Source organism: Anser brachyrhynchus (assembly GCF_964034855.1).
Source record: "Anser brachyrhynchus genome assembly, chromosome: 1".
Taxonomy (NCBI): domain Eukaryota; kingdom Metazoa; phylum Chordata; class Aves; order Anseriformes; family Anatidae; genus Anser; species Anser brachyrhynchus.
In genome coordinates, this window is record NC_137694.1 from 128,353,549 (window position 1) to 128,373,240 (window position 19,692).

Below are 19,692 nucleotides of genomic sequence, written 5' to 3' on the forward strand. Positions count from 1 at the left end.
GGCCCCTCCGCAGGGTTTGTTCCCAGCAAGCACACGAGGACACAGTTATGCAAAGCCTCTTCTATAAACAGCCCTGTGTTTGCTCTGGCAGAAGCGGTGCTCTATTTCAGTCCCCACCACGCAGAGGCGTTACCCTTGTGCTTCCCATCCCGGCACCCCAGGCCTGCTGCTCTGGCCGTGGCCCCGCGGTCTGCTCTTGCCCATGCCCGCGCTGTCGCCCCAGGCCCAGGCCTGTGCCCAGCCCCTTGGCGGCCATTTCCTGGCGGGGGGGCCCCGGGGGCGCCGCCTGAAGCTATTCTGGTAGCTGTGAGCCCCGCCGGTGTCATGTGAACCAAAGGGCCCAGAAATGCATGTCAAATTGGGCCAGTGACTAACTGTGATATTTTGGTTGTCTCAGCGCCTCCCGGGCAAAGATTTATTGTCCGAGAAAACCTTCACGTAATAATCCCCGGGTGCTGACCTGCTCTTCAGCAGAGTGAGTGTGAAAAGACGATGAAAAGGGGGCTGCTGTGCTGGGCACGGTGAGGTCTAAACTTATCTGAAGCTGAAACACAAACAAGGGAGGAGAAACGCATCTGCTTCTGCCCAGAGCCATGCGCTGGCAGCCAGAGAGGAGCTATTTGAGCTGCCTGAGGAGCAAGGAGGGTCGAGGGCGACGGCTGAGCAGACACAAAGTGCCACTGATTGGGATTGTCATCTAGCTCCCTCATCTGTCACCTGATGGCCAGCCAAGCAAGCACTCAGCCATGGACCATTCATCCCTGCACAAGCAACAGAGGCGAGAAAAGTAAGCACCCTGTGGCTGTTACGACATTCAGCTGTTTTTTCTATAAAGGAATGCATTGAATTCACTACAAATCTACTAACTACTCCCCTATGCCGGGCAAGAGACTGACTTTTTTTTTTTTTTTGGTTGGGCTTTTCTCTAACAGCTGGAGGTCTGGTGGGCATTCATTCAATGGCTGTTGAGTAGGGCAGCTGTTTCACTATCTAACTGCACTTTAATAACTCAAGTGGAAAGCATTGCATTACCTACCATGAGCTACTTCCTCTCCTACTGCAAAGCGCACTGCACTGCCGTGCTCTCCCAGTACCAGACCCTGAGATCAGAGGGCTTTCTGTGTGATATTTTGCTGAAAGTGAAGGAAAACGAGTTTCCTGCACACAAGTCCTTATTGGCATGCTCCAGTGATTATTTCCGAGCAATGTTCAAAAGTTACACCCAGGAGTCTAAAGCCAATGTGATTCAGCTGCAAGTCGTTTCTCCCACCGGTCTCCAGCATGTCCTGGATTTCATTTACACTTCTTTGCTGCCCCTTTCCTTTGAAAGCCTGGAGGAGACCTTGGAAGCTGCAAGCTACTTGCAAGTGACAGATGCTATTGGCTTGTGCAATCAATACTTAGTTAACAACCTTACCTTGGAAAACTGCTGCTTCTCCGCCAATGTCGCCAGGAGGTTCTACCTGCCAGATGCCCTAGTCGCAACACAAAAATACATTGTCAACAATCTCTGGAAGCTGCTGGACTTGGATTTGGCAGGACTGCTTGAGTTGAACTTCAGGACTTTGCTAGCGGTGGTGGAATCCCCAGATCTCCCCATGGTGCAGGAAACCCGCCTGTTGAATCTTGTGCTGCTGTGGCTGAAGCAGGATAAATCCAGGCTGACTCATGGAAGCAGCCTTTTGGAGCACATTAGATATGGTCTCATCCCAGTGGAAGAGCTGAGAAAAACCTACACGCAGTCAGAAGTGCCCCTCACTGCAGGTATTAAGTGCCTGATCATTAAAGCAATAAATTACCATACATCTGCTTTCAAACAGCCCATCCTGCAGGATAAATCCACCACGCTGAGGAACCAGAAAACTCGGATCATTCTGCTGGGGGGAGGGACGGCAAGTGATGGGCTCGTCACTGAGGTGGTGGCCTTTGACGTTTACAATCACAAATGGAGACCTCTTACACAGGTGCAGGACAGGGTGCAGAACCACAGCGTGTGTGTGGTGGGGAATTTCCTCTATGTTTTGGGTGGGGAAATAGAGAGTGGCACTCCAGGTGATGCTGAGAGGGACAAGATATTATCGGTTACGAACAAGGTCCATCGCTACGATCCAAGATTTAACACATGGACCCAAATCACAGGCATGCTGGAAAAGAGATGCCAGTTTTCCTGCTGTGTCCTAGGCAATGATATCTTTGCAATTGGTGGACGGGGTGAGAATGGGTCTCTGCATTCATCTGTGGAAGTCTACAACATCAGCAGGGACAGATGGACAAAGGCCAGGGAATTGCCATGCAAGATACATGGCCATGCCAGTGCTGTTTGCAAGAGTATTATATACATCTCAGGTGGCAAATATGCAGACCCAGCCAGCACGAGCAAAGACGTTTATTCTCTGAGTTCTCTTGAGGGGCAGTGGATGAAACAAGCCCCCATGAGCATAGCTCGGTTTGGGCATCAGATGGCAACAATCAGAGAAGCCGTATTCACATTTTTAGGTTTATATGAACCATTCTCTGAAATAGAAAGGTACGACCCAGATCAAAACCAGTGGACTCGTTTAAGGCCACTGATCTATGACCGATTTTGCTATGGCCTGGCAGTGGTAGAGGAAACGGCTCTTCTTATTGGGGGAAAGAAATGGCAAGACTCGCGGGAAGTCCCCACGCAAGACGTGGTTGGCTACGATATCGACAACGATGGCTGGGAGGAGATCTGCAAAGCCCCCCTGCCCTGGAGTGGGCTGCAGTGTGCAGTGCTGCAGCTCACAGAAGTGGCCGATGAACGGGACAGTGACACTCTGCAAAAGAGGCCACTGAACTGCTGAGCTAAAGTGTTGCGGAATAATAATCCCAGGAGAAGAGCCAGCAGGGCAACCCTGGAGAAAGAGAAGAAAATTGCAATTGCACTGGATGTGACAGAGTTGAGGTTCTGCTTTGATAAGCAAGATGCTGGGTGGAACCAGGCAAGAAAGTCTGGGTGCAGCCTGGGAAAAGGTGCTGTGATTCATAGAGCTGGAAGCCAGCCTCACAGGGGAAGGATGCAGCAAGTCGCAGGTTTGAAGGAGATGAGCTAGGATCATAAACCTGGACTTTTATTTGAAGAATAATACCTAAACAGCAATTAACAGCTGTTGCAAGTCAGATTTTTCAAAGGTTAAAAAGATATAATCCATTTTTTCTGTTTTCTTAATCAGAGATAATTTTCCCAGTTGGTAAGTGCTATCAAATTGCTGTGCTATGGCTAAGCAAAATGAAAGTGAGATGTATAAAGACTAGAAAATTGATGCCTATGAGAACTAATAACAAGTAGTGCCAAGGAAAAGGTATTATTTGATACGCTACATACTAGGCAAGAGTGCCTTAGCTAACCAGCATGAAATTAGTGGACAGAAACCATGGATTTTTTTAAATTTAGCCTCAGTTATGGTCATATGTTAAAACAGTGATTGTTTCATAGAAGCCACTTCTCTCTGAGTGGCTTTTGTTGTAGCATGCCTTTCAGATGCTTATTTTGTATTATTTTAAAAACACATACTCCTGGTATGGTACCTTTCTTTTGTATCCAAACTTTGTGTTAGTTTAGATGGCTAAAGCTGAATGGGTATACTTTCTGTAAGACCCTATAAGACATGTTTCAGGAGCTGCTGTATCTAATCCCCCTGGCACTTACCTCAATAGCATACATTGCTTTATCATGCCAGGTCATAATGGTAAACTTGTTCATTGTTGAACTGGTGCATGAGAGAACCCCGCAGTCAAAAAAGGTTTATTTTTATCAGAGTGCGAAGGGGAGGAAGGCAATGGAAGGCTGCCAGCAGTCTTTATTCAGTGTCTGCCTACATCCAAACCAGCAATGGCCTTACTTTTTTTTTGGCCATGTTGGCAGAGTTTGAAGACACAGATTGTGGAAGAACTTGAAGGCACGCTGATCCCTGAAATGCAGGTAAAATAGTCAGATGCCACAGAATTGATTTTGTATGCAGTAAATTGAAACTTGAATCACAGGCATTCATTTAAAAGCTAAATTTATTGTACTTCATTTTACAGAGTTCCCTTTCTAGGCTGAGAGTTAATACAATAAAAATATATATAGAAGAACATTTAATAGTCTTAAAAGAAGGCAGCACAATGGATAGGACACATGTTCTTTGTGACTAGACTAGCTTAAAAACTGTAATGTTTAATTTTCACCTTTAAAGCAATCAAGCTGACTTTACTAATGTAAAGTGCAGGCAGAATAGCTGTTGCATAGCAACAGATCTAAGTCTCCTGAACTGCCTTGGTTTTGACAAGGAATCAACTACACAATGTGCATATACATCCATCAGATATAAAGAGTTTTTATATGAATATATTTACTTTTGGTCCAGTAAAACAATAGCAAGAGAATCTAAATGCTTGGAACAATAGCACAACCCATTTCATGTCAAGCATTTTTGAAGAGAAATGTACAAAACCTCACAAATTTAATATACAAGTCAGTACCCATGCAGTAAATAAATGTCCAGTTTAAACAAACAATATTCTTCTAAATGGTACAAATATTACACTGGATCCAGAATTCTATACAAATGTTAATATGTGATTTGTCATCCATATCGACTTGAATATAGGATTACTGAAAATGGGCTACAGAAAGGCCACTGTTCTGTACAGTTGTGCAAAATCTGCAAAACATTTGCAATCCAAATGCAATAAAGTAACAAGAAAGAGCAAGGAATAAAAAGAAAAAGAGAGAAAAAAAATCTGTCCGTTATTTCCTTCATCCTGTCATGGATATAACCACCAGGAAATATCAGAGCTCAGAAAGTTTTAAGTACATTCACTGAGCTGTACAAGCAATAGTCTAAAGTTGTTTAAGCGTACAACTCACTGTAAAAAGAATAAAGGAGGCTGTCCCCTTTCACATGAGCATTATTAAGCCATATCATGTGTCCTAACTTATGCAGCAAAACACTGAAAAGCAGCACAAATGTTTTGTCATGCTCTGATCACTTTTTGAAAACAAGTCCATGACGAGTAAATAGATGATTTAAGATTTACCTCCCACTTTCCTATTGCAGGCAGGTGCCTAGCTCTAATGAGATATTTCTGCCCACGTTCACTGGTTGTCTCCAGCACATCTCAACTCTCCTGGAAGTTTAAAACACTTCAGCTAGCTTGCAAACTCAGCAGAACCCGGAGACATGCCTTCCCATTCAAAGACAGAACAGAGGCTTTTTGAGTTCTCAGTCATTTTTCAGGTTTTGTGCTCATATCTGTTCCCATTACACATTTTCCCCAAGTACAATATTATGGCCAAATCTCACAGCTCAGAAAACATATAGGAGAGTACTTGAAAAATTGTATTAATTGCTTTTCTATTGTAGGAATTTTCAAAGCCTCTCAGGTTCAGAGCAGTTCGTTGGGAACCTTTTACTCTGCTGCTTTTCTGGGCAAGAGAAACACTGTTACCAAGGATGTTCAAAGTCTATCTTTTCTCTTTTGCAAAATCTGCACATTATACCATTACCTTCAGTACAAAAGCAGCATAAATGACAGTACCATGACTAATTAAAACAAAGAAACAAACAAACAAAAAAACCAAACAAACAACAACAAAAACCCACAACCAGATGTGATTAAGAAACAAGTAACACATAATTTGGTCTTAGAATATAAACCAGCATCCCTTTGCACTGATGGTAAACCTCAGCAACAGGCTTTTAAAAAGCACAAAGAAATAAGAGCTAACTGTTTGAGACTTAAATTTACATTAGTCATTTTGTCTGCTGATTTTCACCTTTTTATGTGTTTGACAAAACTGAAACAAAACCACTGCATTACACTTTTTCCCTGTTATGTAAGAAAACTCCTAGAGTTTCTCATTAAATAGATTATTATTATTTTTTTTAATTCTCCCATCACCAAAATAGTACCTGCACTCCAAAAATGCAATGCATTACTGGAATTATATAATATAAAATATCATTGTAAAAGCGACCTTCGATAACAAAACCTTTAGCTTGTAGAACTTCCTCTGTGAAGTCCACAGTCTTCCAAAAATGCTTTTAAATACTTTTCTTTAATAGGTAAAGATCACGTTCTTTATTTCACAGAAGGTAAACACAAGCAGAGCGTTGGTAGCGTATAAAATGTACAAATCCTCATTAAAGACATGGTATCGTTGACCATTGAGGGTTTACTTCACACAGCTGAGTAACAGTAAAATATAATTTACTAGAGCTCCCACAGATTGATATAAAAACTACTCTATGCACTTAAGTAAAGGCCTGGAGTGTAGCAAGTGGACTAAAAGAGGGCCCCTTATACATGCGTTTCAATGTAGGAGTGCGTGTGCGCTAAGGAGGCTAGAAGTGCATCGACCTCGGACGAGCCGTTAACAGAGTCCCGTGGGGTGCTGCTGTGACAGATGTCCCAGAAGATATCGAGGTACATTTGCTTCCATTCTTGAAAGTCTCTAGACGTCAGGTCTGGATTATCCAGAACTTTGTCGATAATGGTTACTTCTCCTTCCCTGGCCTGTGAGGGAAGAGAGACGAGCAGAGTCAGAGCGGGTGATGAGCAGGCTGCGCGGGTGAGACGGGAGCGGAGGCAGGCCGTGGAGGTCTGGGAAGCAGGGAGCTGCCTGGCTGTCATGAGACTGCCCACAAGCAGCAGCCCCTCCTGCTGGGTGTTGTTCATCACCCTGTGGGGATGGAGCTTCCCTCACCTTGTCCCTCTTCCCCAGAAACGTCCCCTGTCCCTCTTCCCCCCGCTCGCCCCATGTTCAGCTCGTGCGAGAAGCAAGCCCCGCGCTGTTTACTACGAGCTGCCTTTGTTTCTCAGGATCAGTTTCGTGCTGCTGAGTGCCATCTGTTTGCTCTTCTTGATCAGCATGAGAAATACCGTGTTTGTGCGTGGGATGCGGACAGATGGCCTCTCGCCGCCAGCAGAGCTCAGCAGAGCTAAGCCTTTCTTACCAGCCGTGTCTTGGGGACATTTGAGCGCTATGCTGCAAACGCCTGTGCAGGGAGGCATTACCTTGGTAACTCATCCTCACCAGCACTCCAGTATACATGATGGGCTGGCTGGCTGCTACCTCCTCCTACCACTGCGGTGGCAAACAGAAGGCAGAAACGGGTAAAGCCTTACACAGCTGCTGGCACATCCTTACCCATCACGGGGGCAGGGGATGTGGCTGTATCCTAATTGCTGGCTGGTGATTAGTTTATCGATAGATGACAGGCAGCCAGCATGGGTCAGATTAAGCCTCGGATACACACGAAGCCACTTGCAGTTGTTGCAAGCAGTGGAAGCTGGATGCACCATCCTTGAGCCTGGGAAGCACAGGAAGCATGCAGGCTTCCAGCACTTCTCCTCTGTGTAGACATGGTACGGTCACCAGCAGCCTCCCCTCTATCCTTCATACCACATGGGTTTCATGGTGCTCATTGCTAACTGGCATTTGCCATGTTCATACTATAAGTATGATAAATCTTTCTGGGGAGCATGTTAAAGGGAAAATTAAGTGGTGTCAGCCCACATTGGTGGGAGAGGATCAGAAAGGTAAGAGAAGTCACCAATAAGTAGTATGTAGAAAGGTATTTTTCATGCTTTGCAATCAGTAGCTAATTAATGCTACACGCTAGAATATTAATTTTCAGAAATGGAGGTACAGCTGAGGCTGACCAGTGAAAGTGAAATTTTGGGATCTCCTCGTTACCAAATATCTGCAGGAACTACCAGAATGTGCTTCTCGCAGATCGTGACCTGTACCCACCACACAGCACTGCCAGTCAGATGGCTCAAACTTGCTGTCAGGAGAATGGTTTTGTGGTTATGTCATGGCAAAGAGAGCAGAGAGGTCTCTCCATTGAGGACTTGGGTGAAGGAACAGAGAGGATGGATAGTAAGATCTAGAAGCAATTTGGAGGGCTGTACCAGATTACTAATAGTGGATTAATTCAAGGAGAGTTCAGAACACCAAACCTGATGGGCTGGTGCAAATGGATGCATTCAGGAAGGAGAACCCAATAGCACTGATAAAAAGGAGGAATAATTGATTTAAGTAACAACAGTAGCTCCTGGTAGATACTACTACCAGTAGCATAGCAGTGGTGGAGCTAGAAACTCTTAGTGTGTTACCATCACTCACGTGCTACTCTGGACAGTTGCCATATGCAAGAAACAGCAATTATCTGTCTTTGGTACTTGTTGGCATTGCATTGCCAGTTATTTGTGTCACTCTTGTCCAAACAAAAATGGTGACTGATTTAGAAATTATGTCTTGCGGGAAGAGATTTGTGTTTGATTGGTCTAAAAGAAAGCGGTCCCAGAGAAGCATGAAAACAGGCATCTGCTGGGTCAAAGGGATGAGCTGCTTTTGGAAGTCCCTGGAGGAAATCAATTCAGTCTGTAGGAAACCATTGGCATAATGTAGCTCAGGTATCAATAAATGCTAACAAGAAAGGCAATTAAGCATGGCAACGAGCTGCTGATACTGAACCTCTAGGTTGTGTAATTCCTGAAAGTATCGTGAACTGTTTGCTTGTTTGTTTGTTTGTTTTTTAAGTTTCATGCCAACATCTCTTGCACACTTTTGGTATGAGTGATCCCACCATGGTGCAAAAGCACAGGTACTGTGTGAACCTCCTGCCTGCTCTAAACATCTGAGATTACTGTGATTTTGTCTCCGTTTCTCATGTTATATAAGTCACATGGAAAGCACAGACTTTTTCTGCCACCCTCCAAACCTGTAAAGTCTCACATACCCAGATACTTTCAGTTGCCTTCAATGAGATGATACAGTGCAAAAAGTTAAGCATGTGTAAGATATTTTTTTTTCGGGATGGGAGCCCCACAGCATGAAAATAATATTGCTTAAGTGCATTTCTAGGTGATGGAAAACTAAATTAATTAATGTTGATAAAACCCTCTTTGATGAAAGCTGTTACAAAATCCACTGTACAATTATCTAGTGACTTAAAATGTGGTAATTTAATATAGTTAACAGGGTCCCTGGGGAAATCCAGCATATTGTTTGCTGAAATCTCTAACAGTACAGATTTGAAACTGCTGTAACAAATAAGGAAGCTGACAGGGTTGTTAAATTAGCTGTGGTACAACTTACAATAATGATAAAAATCTTCAAATCTATCATTACCACTATCTATTTATTTAATCAGTCCTACTGATTAAATACAATGATCCTACCAGTCTATGCCGAAACCAAGCACACTGTTCATTCCCAGGCAAGCTCAGCAATCAAGAAATAATCAAATGTTTTAAAAGGTACTGCTCCCTTCTGAAGGGCTGACTTTGCTTCACTTTAGACTTTGGCAAATGCAGAGCAAATGTGTTTTGATAAATGAAAATGTTCAGGGACAAAAAAAAAGATTAAGGTCTCCTCTTATAATTTGGTGTCAAATGATGTTATACTAGCTAGAGGAGGAGCAGCTCACTGAGATTTTATCTGTGCACAAATAAAAACCGATCCTCTCACTTTGACTACTCTCTCAATGCACATCTTTGTCTGCTGTGAGAACAGCAGTTACCCATGTCTTCCTTGCTTGTTTCACACACCACATTCAGCCTGGACTCCAGCCACACACAATTAATCTGTATTCAGATACAATACAGTCAGGTCCAACCCTCGGGCCGGACTTTCCTCCCTGTTATCTCACCTTTAAAGTGCTTTTCAGAATTCGCAGCTGGTGTAGTTTTTCATTGACTACTGGATCACTACATCTCTTTATAAAAGATTTCTTATACTCCAGCTTAGAGGAAATCCGTCGGTCTCCTAAAGGAGACAGGCTGGCCTGCTCCAAGGCTCTGTACAAATCCTGCAAGGAGTCTGCTGCTTTTTCTTCTATAGTTTCAACTGTAATGAGGAAGGGGGAAGAAGAGGAGGAAAAAATAGAGAAAGGATCAGTGTATCATTAACATGATTATACGACAATCTACCCAAGCCCTTTGCAAAATGTTTAACAGGCTTAACCAGACCATAAGGAGAATATTTCACACCTCCTAAGTTTCAAGAAGTGAAGAGAAAGTGCCAGTGAAGTGCCATGATGAGCTGAGCTGAGTGGTGACCAGGAGGTACCATGGCAGCCCTGGGGGAGCAGCCAGATCCATCCCTGCTGCCCCTCGCACACCAACACTCCTGTGCACACAACAGCCGGCCACTGCCTGTGCACAACCTTCTGTACAGATCCAGAGCCCTCTGGACACTCCCACCCAGTCTTGGCTTTCGTAATTGCGTGTGTTTTCCCGGCCCGATGTGCCTTGCCTAATGTTTGGTTTCAAGCATTACTTTTATCCGGTGACTGACCCCACACAGCCATTTCCACTGGCTGAAAGCTCAGCACATGGTGAGGTACCCACATCCCACATGTTGCGAACCTCAGCATCCTCAGGTGTTTAGAGGTGTATTTGTTTGTTTTTATGTAGCACAAACAGGGAGGATAGCTATTGTTTAAAAGAGACATTGCTATACCGTGAACACATGCCCACCAGGAGCTACGTGAAGCAACCTCCTGTTCAAGCCCATACCATGCAGCACAGCAACTACTCACCTCAGGCTCAAGCAAGAACTCCAGAGATCAAGATCTCCACACCCCATCACAAAAAAGTGTTTGCTTTTGTATAGATCTTTACACAATTAAAGAATTTAATGGTCAGCAACTAGTCTTGATAGATCTCTCATCAGTTTATTTCTTTGCCCTTTTCTGGAGGGCTGTTTTTAAAGCAATCTTTTTTTTGTTTTTAAGAGATACAGACATGAAGAAGGGTTAAAAGCCTTTTATTGATGGAGGTGTTTTGGGTCTATACAGAGCTGTTGGGTTCCCTCAGTTGATATATATTCGCTCATTAAATCGTCCTGTCATGTGGTACACTGCTTGGAAAACTGAATTCATCACTACATGGCCAAGCAGAACTTGAAGAAAAATATAAACGAGATGCAGCTCTTTCTTGTCAATTTCTTTCTTATTAAGACTTCTAATGTGCTAAAGGGCAAAGCATTCAGTAGCCAAATACTTGGTAAAAATTCTCCGTAATCTTGATTTTTATGCGTTCTTTAAAATTCTCTGCAGCAATGAGAGATTGGGTGTTTGGGGTATTTCTATCAGTTATCTCTCAACATTGGATTCTACTAGTCTGAAGCTGGGGAATGGGAGAGATTTTCTAAAAGGCAAAAAGAAAAAAACACCGACATCTAACAGGAGTATTTTACATCTGCTTCCCTCCTTCTATTCTCCCTTGCTACACAAAGCAAAAAAGATCCTTCCTCATGTTTCTTCTTCAGCAGCATAACTGCTTTGTTTCCTCAGGGGTTAATACAGGGAAAGTCTGCTGAAGGAGTGAGCCAGTGCTTTAACTCCATATCACTGTAATTTATTCTGCTAGGGTGAGCTAGAGCCTGGACCAGCAACCAGCCACCACATCCAGGCTTGCCACTGAAAACCCGCGGCATCCCGAAACATGAAAGGTCCCCACCATGGCCACGGACAAAGCTTGGGTTCAACCCAGAGGATGCACCCGGAGTGACAGGTGCCTACAGTGAACCTGGGAGGCAGCACGGCCCCTGCAGTTTCAAATGCCAGGTGGCAGGGCTAGCGCAGGCCTCTCTGACTGTGCCACCAGCGCTGGCCAGTGCTCCTGGGGCTCACCCCTCACCCTCTCAGGCACGCAGCCCGCTGCAGCTCAGTGTGGGTGCAGGAGGGGCTGCGGACGAGTGGTGGGACCAGCTCCAGGACTGCATGGGAAGATGCAGAGCACTACTGGGACACAACATGGGCAGCATTAGGCCACAGCCTGGCTGTCCTCGAGCAGCGCTGGCTGGCAGGTCTTTGAAACGCATCAGTGCATCGCCTCCACCCGGCTGGGGCTGCCTCCCCCAGACGCTGTCACTGCTGTGCTGTAGTTATGGGAGGCATGTGGAAGAGGGAACTGTATCTGGTAGGAAGGCAAGAGCAGGGAAGACAAAGAGCAGGTCCCTTCCTTGAAGTGCCTCGCTGTTGATGACACTCGGGAAGCACAAGCAGGACAAGAGGCCACTGCTTTCCACCCACGGCTGGGGGCGAGGGCGGCACATGTCACACTAACACATCCCAAGCACTTGAGGTTTTCCAGAGAAACACTGAAAGCGATGGTACTTACACTCTCAATGGCTGGAGTAGGCACTCAGTAGGCGGGAATGCAATTACACACAAATCTCCCCTCCCTCACCCTTCTGCTAAAGGCTTTGATTGATTTCCTGTGGGCGTTGGTGCAAACCTTGGTGCCATAAAGGATCTGAGATACTTGATGAGATATAAAGCTGTGCTATAAAAATATATATAAATGTAATTTAAAAAAAAGGGGGAATTTTCATGCAAGTGATATACTATTACAGTAAGGCTGTCTTTTTAAGGAAAAATAAGGCCTCAGGTAATGCCTTCTTTATGTAGAAAACACGGCCTAATGGGATTTGCAGATGACCTCAGAAGAGCAGCCAATACAGCAGGTTGCAATTCACCCTCACTTGGCTGCTGAGTCATGGGCTGCACCTCCCTGGCCACCTCGTTCCTCTGAATACACCGTCAGGTGCTCGTTTCCACATACTGACAGAGAGGAGAGTCTCTTTCTGAAACAATAATGTTGTCCCCTGCCTCACGTAAGCCTTGGAGAACTCTGTGACTTTGGAGCAGAAATGAAGTTGCATAAACTCTGCAGCACACGGGATCTAAATTCAGAACCATAGCTTCCAAAGACAGGAACACACAGGTACTGAATTTTGTAACAACAAAGCTTCTGCTGTGTCTTCAAGTGAAGGCGGAACCATTTGCATTAAATTCAGGAGCTGTAAAATAGCTCTAGGCTATTAGACTATTACACTCTAGTAAATGATTTGTTATTATTTTTTTACTATTTTGCTTTCCACCGGGAATAGTTTCTGAACTTTTTGTACTTTGCTCTCACTTCTTAAATGCCATAAATATCTGTAACTACCTTTACATTTTCTCAGGAGAGGAAGCTGCAGATTGTGGGTGAAATTATACAGAGACTGTTTTTTTGTTGTTGTTGTTTGTTTGTTTGTTTTTTGTTTGTTTTTCACACTATGCTCTTGTTTGTGTTTAAAATGACTAGGCCCTGAACTCCATGAACTAATGTGTAACAACCTCCTGGCTCCATTGGCCTATTCACCTTTCCGTTATTTCCCTCTTAAAAAACAATATTCTAAGAGCAATAAATAAGAACATCAGGTGCTTGAGTGAAAAGTGATCAGAGAGAAACAGCCAGCCCTGGTATTTACATGGACTGAGAGCTGAGCAGTCTGTGCAAACCAATGATTCAGGAAGATGGTACTGAGCTAGGCACGTGTAGGTCACCACTGCAAGCCAGCTGGATAATACATCTGGACACAGATAATCTCTAGGTGTATATTTCTCACAAATCTGCTCTAAATGGCATAATGTAGACGTTTTCAGTGGAGGTTCCTGCACTTCTGTGACTCACTTTCCCTGTGAAAACTCAAGCTACCGATAGCTTGCACGGTGTCTCCCTTTCAGTGAGGTACCGGAAGAACCAGTGATTGCACCCAGGGCTATGAGTGCACACGCGAGGACCATACAACACAGATCACAAGCTTTGTCACCTGCTGTGCTGACAAAGTCAGATTTTTCAAGGACTGAAGCTCTCCTTTGAGGCTCCTCTGCATGTGCCTTCTAAAGCCACCCAAGCATGTCCCGTCATCTTCAGGCTCCTCATCCTGACTGATGGATACAGTTGCTAGTCTGATGGCTTTCTCCATTTTTCTGTTACCCTTTTTGCCAACTTCACAGCTTAGTGACACGCTTTCCTTCTCTGTGCAACTCCTTGCACGCACGCCTACTACTCCACTTGCAATTAACCCTGCATTTCAACAAAATTACCACCCTCTACAAATCGTGAGAAAGCTGAGCTGCTGCAAAGTCAGCAACAGAGAGCGAACAATGCACAAACAGACTGAAATCCCCTGGCTCCACTGAAATCCATACTGCCGTTTTCATTCTGTTTGGTGAGCTCACTGTCTCTGGCAGAGGAACCTGCTCAGCTCAGCTCTCTTAGGATCTTAAGGAGGTTAGAACACAGTGTCAGTCACATTATTAAGCCACTGCCGTATCTTATTTTCCTCCTAAAAATCTGACAGGGTTTGCTTCCAGTTTTAAAATCACACCTTTCCACTTCACCTTTCGCACAGGGGAAGCACCTGTCTGAAGCCTCCTGGAGACTTTTGGGGACTGTCAGTAAATGCTCCACTAAACCCGAGAGCATCCTTGGCCTCTGGGACATGGTCTTAAGCTTAGAACGTGGTCCTAAGATAAAAAGCCCTGACATCATCTCACACTGAAATCTCTCTCTCTCTCTCTCTTTTTTTTCGTTTTGTTTTGTTTTGTTTGTTTTTGCTTTCTTGACCCTGATGCATCCACACTGGAAAAAGAGAAGCCATGTAATAGCTGCCAGCAGCTAACTAGTAAGTGATGTAATCCTAGGGCTAATGCAGCCTTTTGCACTTTTCCTATGCCACATCAGGTTGGGTATGACACAGAATCGTCTAGGTTGGAAGAGACCTCCAAGATCACCTAGTCCAACCTCTGCCCTAACTCTAACAAGTCCTCCACTAAACCATATCACTAAGCTCTACATCTAAACATCTTTTAAAGACCTCCAGGGATGGCGACTCAACCACTTCCCTGGGCAGCCCATTCCAATGCCTAACAACCCTTTCAGTAAAGAAGTACTTCCTAACATCCAACCTAAACCTCCCCTGGCGCAACTTTAGCCCATTCCCCCTCGTCCTGTCACCAGGCACGTAGGAGAATAGACCAACCCCCACCTCGCTACAGCCTCCTTTAAGGTACCTGTAGAGAGCGATAAGGTCACCCCTGAGCCTCCTCTTCTCCAGGCTGAACAAGCCCAGCTCCCTCAGCCGCTCCTCGTAAGACTTGTTCTCCAGACCCCTCACCAGCTTCATTGCCCTTCTCTGGGCTCGCTTGAGCACCTCGATATCCTTCTTGTAGTGAGGGGCCCAAAACTGAACACAGTACTCAAGGTGCGGCCTAACATCCAACCAATAGGTCTGTCAAAAGCCACCTGATCCTGCAGCAATGCCACTGCCCAGTCATGTAGTATGCAAATACCTTCTGCCCTCAAGCCACAGCTCTGGCTCTCTGTCCACATGGAGGCAGGGGCAGAACACATAATGTGGCCAAGGTGGCCACAGCTGGGCTGGGGTGGTAAACCCCGGGGAATGGTCAGGGAAAGACTGAAGGGATGCACGTAAATTTAAGGCACGAAAGCAAAAGGATAGCAGGAGAGTGGATGTGGGTTTTAGCTGTGTTGGAAGCAGGGGAGAGAAGAGAGCCTCCAAGGAAGCAGTTTCTGTTTTCTCAGTGCACGGCTTAAATGCACCTTTGCTTCTGCTCAGGTTCACGATTAGATTCCAAACTGCACAAGAGGGAGACATATCCAAATGCTTATGATGCAAAGAAACTGGAATTACAGTCATTTTTTTACACTATTTGGGTGGATGACAGGCAGACAAAGCTAGGTATTTCCTTTCCCCTGGCCTACAAGATAAGAGGAAAGAAATGGTGAAACCAATGGCAGATGGATTTTTTTCAAGGAGACAGCTGTGTGCTGCACATTGAGTCAGCCCTGCACATGTGTGTGGGAGCCCCAGTGACGTGGGAAATCAGTCACTGTTAGGAGAGCACCACAAGCCACATCGTGCAGTGTCTGAGCGTGGCAAGGTGCCGGCAATATGACGTACAAGGAGATGTCCTTCAGGTCTACGTGGAGGCCAACTGCTAGTCATCTGCTCTGGGTAACAAGGAGCAGATTTCCCCATTAAAGCACAAGGACAAACCTGTGTCTTCTCTTACTCCACATTACGGCAAAATCAAGGCCTGGCCGGACGTGTCAGTATACAGATGTATATATATAAGTATATATATGTATACATAGATTTATATGCATATACATAAACATATACATATACACCTATTACTGAGAGCTTCCTATAAGTGAAGAAAAGCTTAAGAAAAACTGGGGGCTTCTTGTACAACACCTGGCCTTTGCAGTCCTTTTGTTGTCCCTTCCCTTTATCTGCCCTTTTCTGACTTGTGCAATCCTCCAACCTTTTGGCCCTTCAAAATACTGACCCGCCTGGCTGAAAGTGCAGGACTTTCCCCAAAGCCTTGAGTCAAGGAAGGGAGGAGCAGTGTTTAGAAACAAACTTTGATACCTCTGTTTAGCAAAGTGGAGGATCAGAGAACTAGTATTAAAGTTGCATTACATACCATCCTTTCCTCTAAAGAGGAAAGGTTTCTTGGTTACCAGGATAGCTGTGCATGGTTTCTATCCTCTCCTATTACCTAAGCCTGCAGGAAAAAAATGCCCCTGGAGGGGTCCCTCACTGAAAGCACCGATGCGGGCAAGCTCTGCCGTGCGCTGGCGTTTCCCACCTGGCATGCGAGTCTGCCTCTCCTCTCCCCTGCACGAGCACAGATTGGTTTCATCAAACAAAGTGAACTGTGCAGGCAAGTGGAAAGCCCATCTCCCATAGGACAGATTTTAGAAGGTATTTCAGGCCTTTTCCACTACAGCCCGGTTCAATCAGAAGCAGTTAGGTACCATAATCACCTTTAAAGGATCTGACCCCAGCCTTTGTAAGGCCCGAGAGATGCTATTGCTGTGGCACCAAGGGTCTAATTATTTCTGTGAAACATTTATGGCACTAGTGGTTTTCTTTTTTGGATCAGTAGATCCCGGCAAGTCTCTTTTCCTCTCGGGTCACCTCTCTGGTGATATCGGGATGAAAAGCTGCCTGCTCCACGTCATGGCCTTGCCTCTTTGAGCCACCAGCAGAGGGGCTGGCAGATGGCGGTCTGTAGCCTGGTGGGCTGGAGCATGATCAGCCTCCAGACGTCATGGGACGCTTGGGCTGGCCTTACTGGAAGTCTCAGGCCCACGTCAGTCACTGCTCTTCAGTTTTCCATGCAAATGGACTTCAATATTAAAATTGTCTGACAGTAAACCCAGCATTAAAAAATAAAAATAAAAAAAAAAGAACATGAGCTGCAAGGTTTCTCCCTGCAGACCGGCACTGTCGTATTGACAGCAACATTCAGGCGTTTTCAACATCCACTTAGCAGTGAAGTACAGGTGCCAGCAAATGGGTTAATATGTTAGTGGGAAGGGAAAACACAGTCAGAGGGAATAATTAGCTCACTGTTCGTGTGGTCTCTTGATGGCTCTTACACACCTCAAATGAGCATCAGGAAAAACTCCTCATTTGCTCCCAGCCGTACTGTTTCACGAGGTTGTATCAGTGGGTTGTGATTTCAGAGAGGGCATAAGAATGAGGCTGAAATAACTCAGAGGTTTCCCAAAGTAACAGGAACTACAATCAGTGGCAGAACTTTTTGGCAGCAGTGTTATAATTGCATCCTTTGGTATTTGGACACAGTGCTCTGCTCATTAAGTTGCCTATGAAGAAATCAGTTTAACCTTCATCCACAGAACAGATTTTAGTGACTCTTTGGGAGAATTTTAACACAACGAAATAGGATATCTTGACATTTTTCTGTGCCACATATTGATACAAGTGCTGTTTAATTTTACCACAAGCTACCAATGTTGAAGTGAAATAAACAAGGCAATTACATTTTGATGGTACACTTCGCCTTAGTCCCCTCAGTTCAAAAACAATGAAAAACTTTTTTTTTTATTTTTTTTATTTATGAGGTAAGCCAGGATCTGAAGAGGACTGGGTAAACTGCTATACTTCTGGGGATGTTGTGACTTTTAAACAGGATGAGGCTGTCCCTATGAATCCATCCCACAAGCAATACATGGAAGCAATTACTGCTTCAGGAAAATATTTTTTCACAAACCTATGCTGTTACAGCATACGAAGTTGTGAAAGGTTAAGTGACAAATGATATCGGCCCAGTGACATTACTCACCACTCAGAATCAAGCGACAGTCACGCTTTCACAACAGCAATGCCTGTCAGGGTTGATGGGCTTGATACCTGAAAGCCAGCCTGAACAGAAGGGGTAAGTGCTCCCAGTGAGCAGCATCCACCGAGAAAATGAAACTCCAGTTCAGGCTACCTCCCAAGTTTGCTTATGTGGACGAAAATGTAACACCAAGTGAAATTTTCAAAAGCACTTGCATCACTCAGGAGTCTAAATCCCAATTTCAACATGAAAGAAATGTGGTAAATCAGCGTGGGCAGGAGCTACAGTCATTTAACAGCCAGCTCGGTTACCTCTGTAATGTACGATAGCTGGCTGGGGAAGCAGCTCCTGAGGCATGTATGAAAGGGGCCTAAAATACTTCTGAAAATGTTATCCCAGAAGATGTCTTATTTATTCAGACATTCAGATTTATTATTGGATTTATAATTGCACATGTTATGATAGCTGCACTGATTAGATCCCAGACTAATTAATCTGCACCCTGATTCACATGTCATTTATTTAGGGCATGCCACTGCCAGATATTCAGCACCCCCTGCCAGCTGCTGAATGCCCATCACACCACCACGGTCTGTAAGCAGCGAACAGAGTTCAGTCCCTGCCCGGTACCTTTGAGAACAAATGCTATTGCCATAGCAAGAGAAATGCAATGCCATGCGACTTTTCTAGTCATCGCTCATGTCATCAGGTGTCATAATGCCCAATAAGCTTGTGCACATCCGTGCACCCTAGCATCAAGCTTTCTCTCAAAACTGGCATGACAGTGATCACAGAAGAAAGGTCCGTTCCCCATCCATTGGGAAGAATGTGTTTGCACACAAAAGAAACAAAAGGAAGGAAGTGAACATCAGCCCTTACAGACAATGGCAAAGCTGAAAATTTGCTGGCTTATTTCCTTTATTAAGCCCAAAATAACACCTTCAAAAATCCTGACTTCATGAATAAATCAAATGCCTTCATTAAAGAAACATTACTGCCATTTTCTATACTTTATTTTAAGGCATACAGAAAAATATTTAACAAATGTGTATGCAATTAAATGCCAGGGACTGCTAATTACAGCCCTTCTGAATGCCTCTGCAAAACAATGATACTCATTACAATATGTTAGAAAGGGTGGGGAAAAGAAAGAGAGGAAGCTGAAGACAATCTAATTCATGATAGCTCAGATATATGCTGGCCTTTGGCTACAGGCGGCAAATAAGCCATCAGCGTAACCCAGAATGGCAGCCAAAGGACATTTAAGATTCACATCTTTGCTTCTGCTTCTCTAATTCATTTCCAAAACATTTCATCTCTAACTAATTATGGAGTTTAATGACAGAACGGAAAGGACTGGCTCAGGTTTCAGGCCATTCCAGCATGGTTTTAATGATACATCCTTCAGGTTGCAGAACCTTTATGTACTTAGCAGTGATTTATAGCCCTGGCAGAGGCAGGTACTTCAAAGGCAACCTTATATAAAAAATAAATCCTGCCTTTGCCAAGCATTGGAAAGAGCACTGAATTAAATTTAAAAATCAATTCCTACAGACAAGAGAGTCATAAAAACTCAGTGGGTTTGTCTATTTGGTCAACAGGCAAAAATTTATGAAAGTACAATTTTGTAAGCAATAATAGCAATACAGTGTATGTTTTTGATTGGAAAAAATTAAAGATGCCAAAACAACATTGTTAAATACTTAGGCTGATTCGTGACAGT

At 44.4% G+C, this 19,692-nt stretch overlaps 2 protein-coding genes across 9 annotated transcripts in view; one reads left to right on the top strand and one right to left on the bottom strand.

Annotated features, from left to right (window-relative positions):
* Positions 1-464: 464 nt before the first annotated feature.
* The window catches only part of CNKSR2 (connector enhancer of kinase suppressor of Ras 2), a 223,225-nt gene continuing 203,997 nt past the window's right edge, over positions 465-19,692 (bottom strand). For all 8 annotated transcript variants that reach the window (XM_080587949.1, XM_080587946.1, XM_080587948.1 and 5 more), the window contains 2 exons: positions 9,666-9,862; positions 465-6,522 (listed from right to left, as the gene is read on the bottom strand). In XM_080587949.1, the coding sequence (XP_080444075.1) occupies positions 6,307-6,522; positions 9,666-9,862 (413 nt within the window). In that variant the 3' untranslated portion in view covers positions 465-6,306. The remainder of the gene's footprint in view (positions 6,523-9,665; positions 9,863-19,692) is intronic.
* On the top strand, positions 1,038-4,745 carry KLHL34 (kelch like family member 34; the record flags this gene model as incomplete). Its single annotated transcript, XM_080588026.1, has 1 exon — positions 1,038-4,745. The coding sequence occupies one exon, from the start codon at positions 1,038-1,040 to the stop codon at positions 2,823-2,825; it is 1,788 nt and encodes a 595-aa protein (XP_080444152.1). The 3' UTR covers positions 2,826-4,745.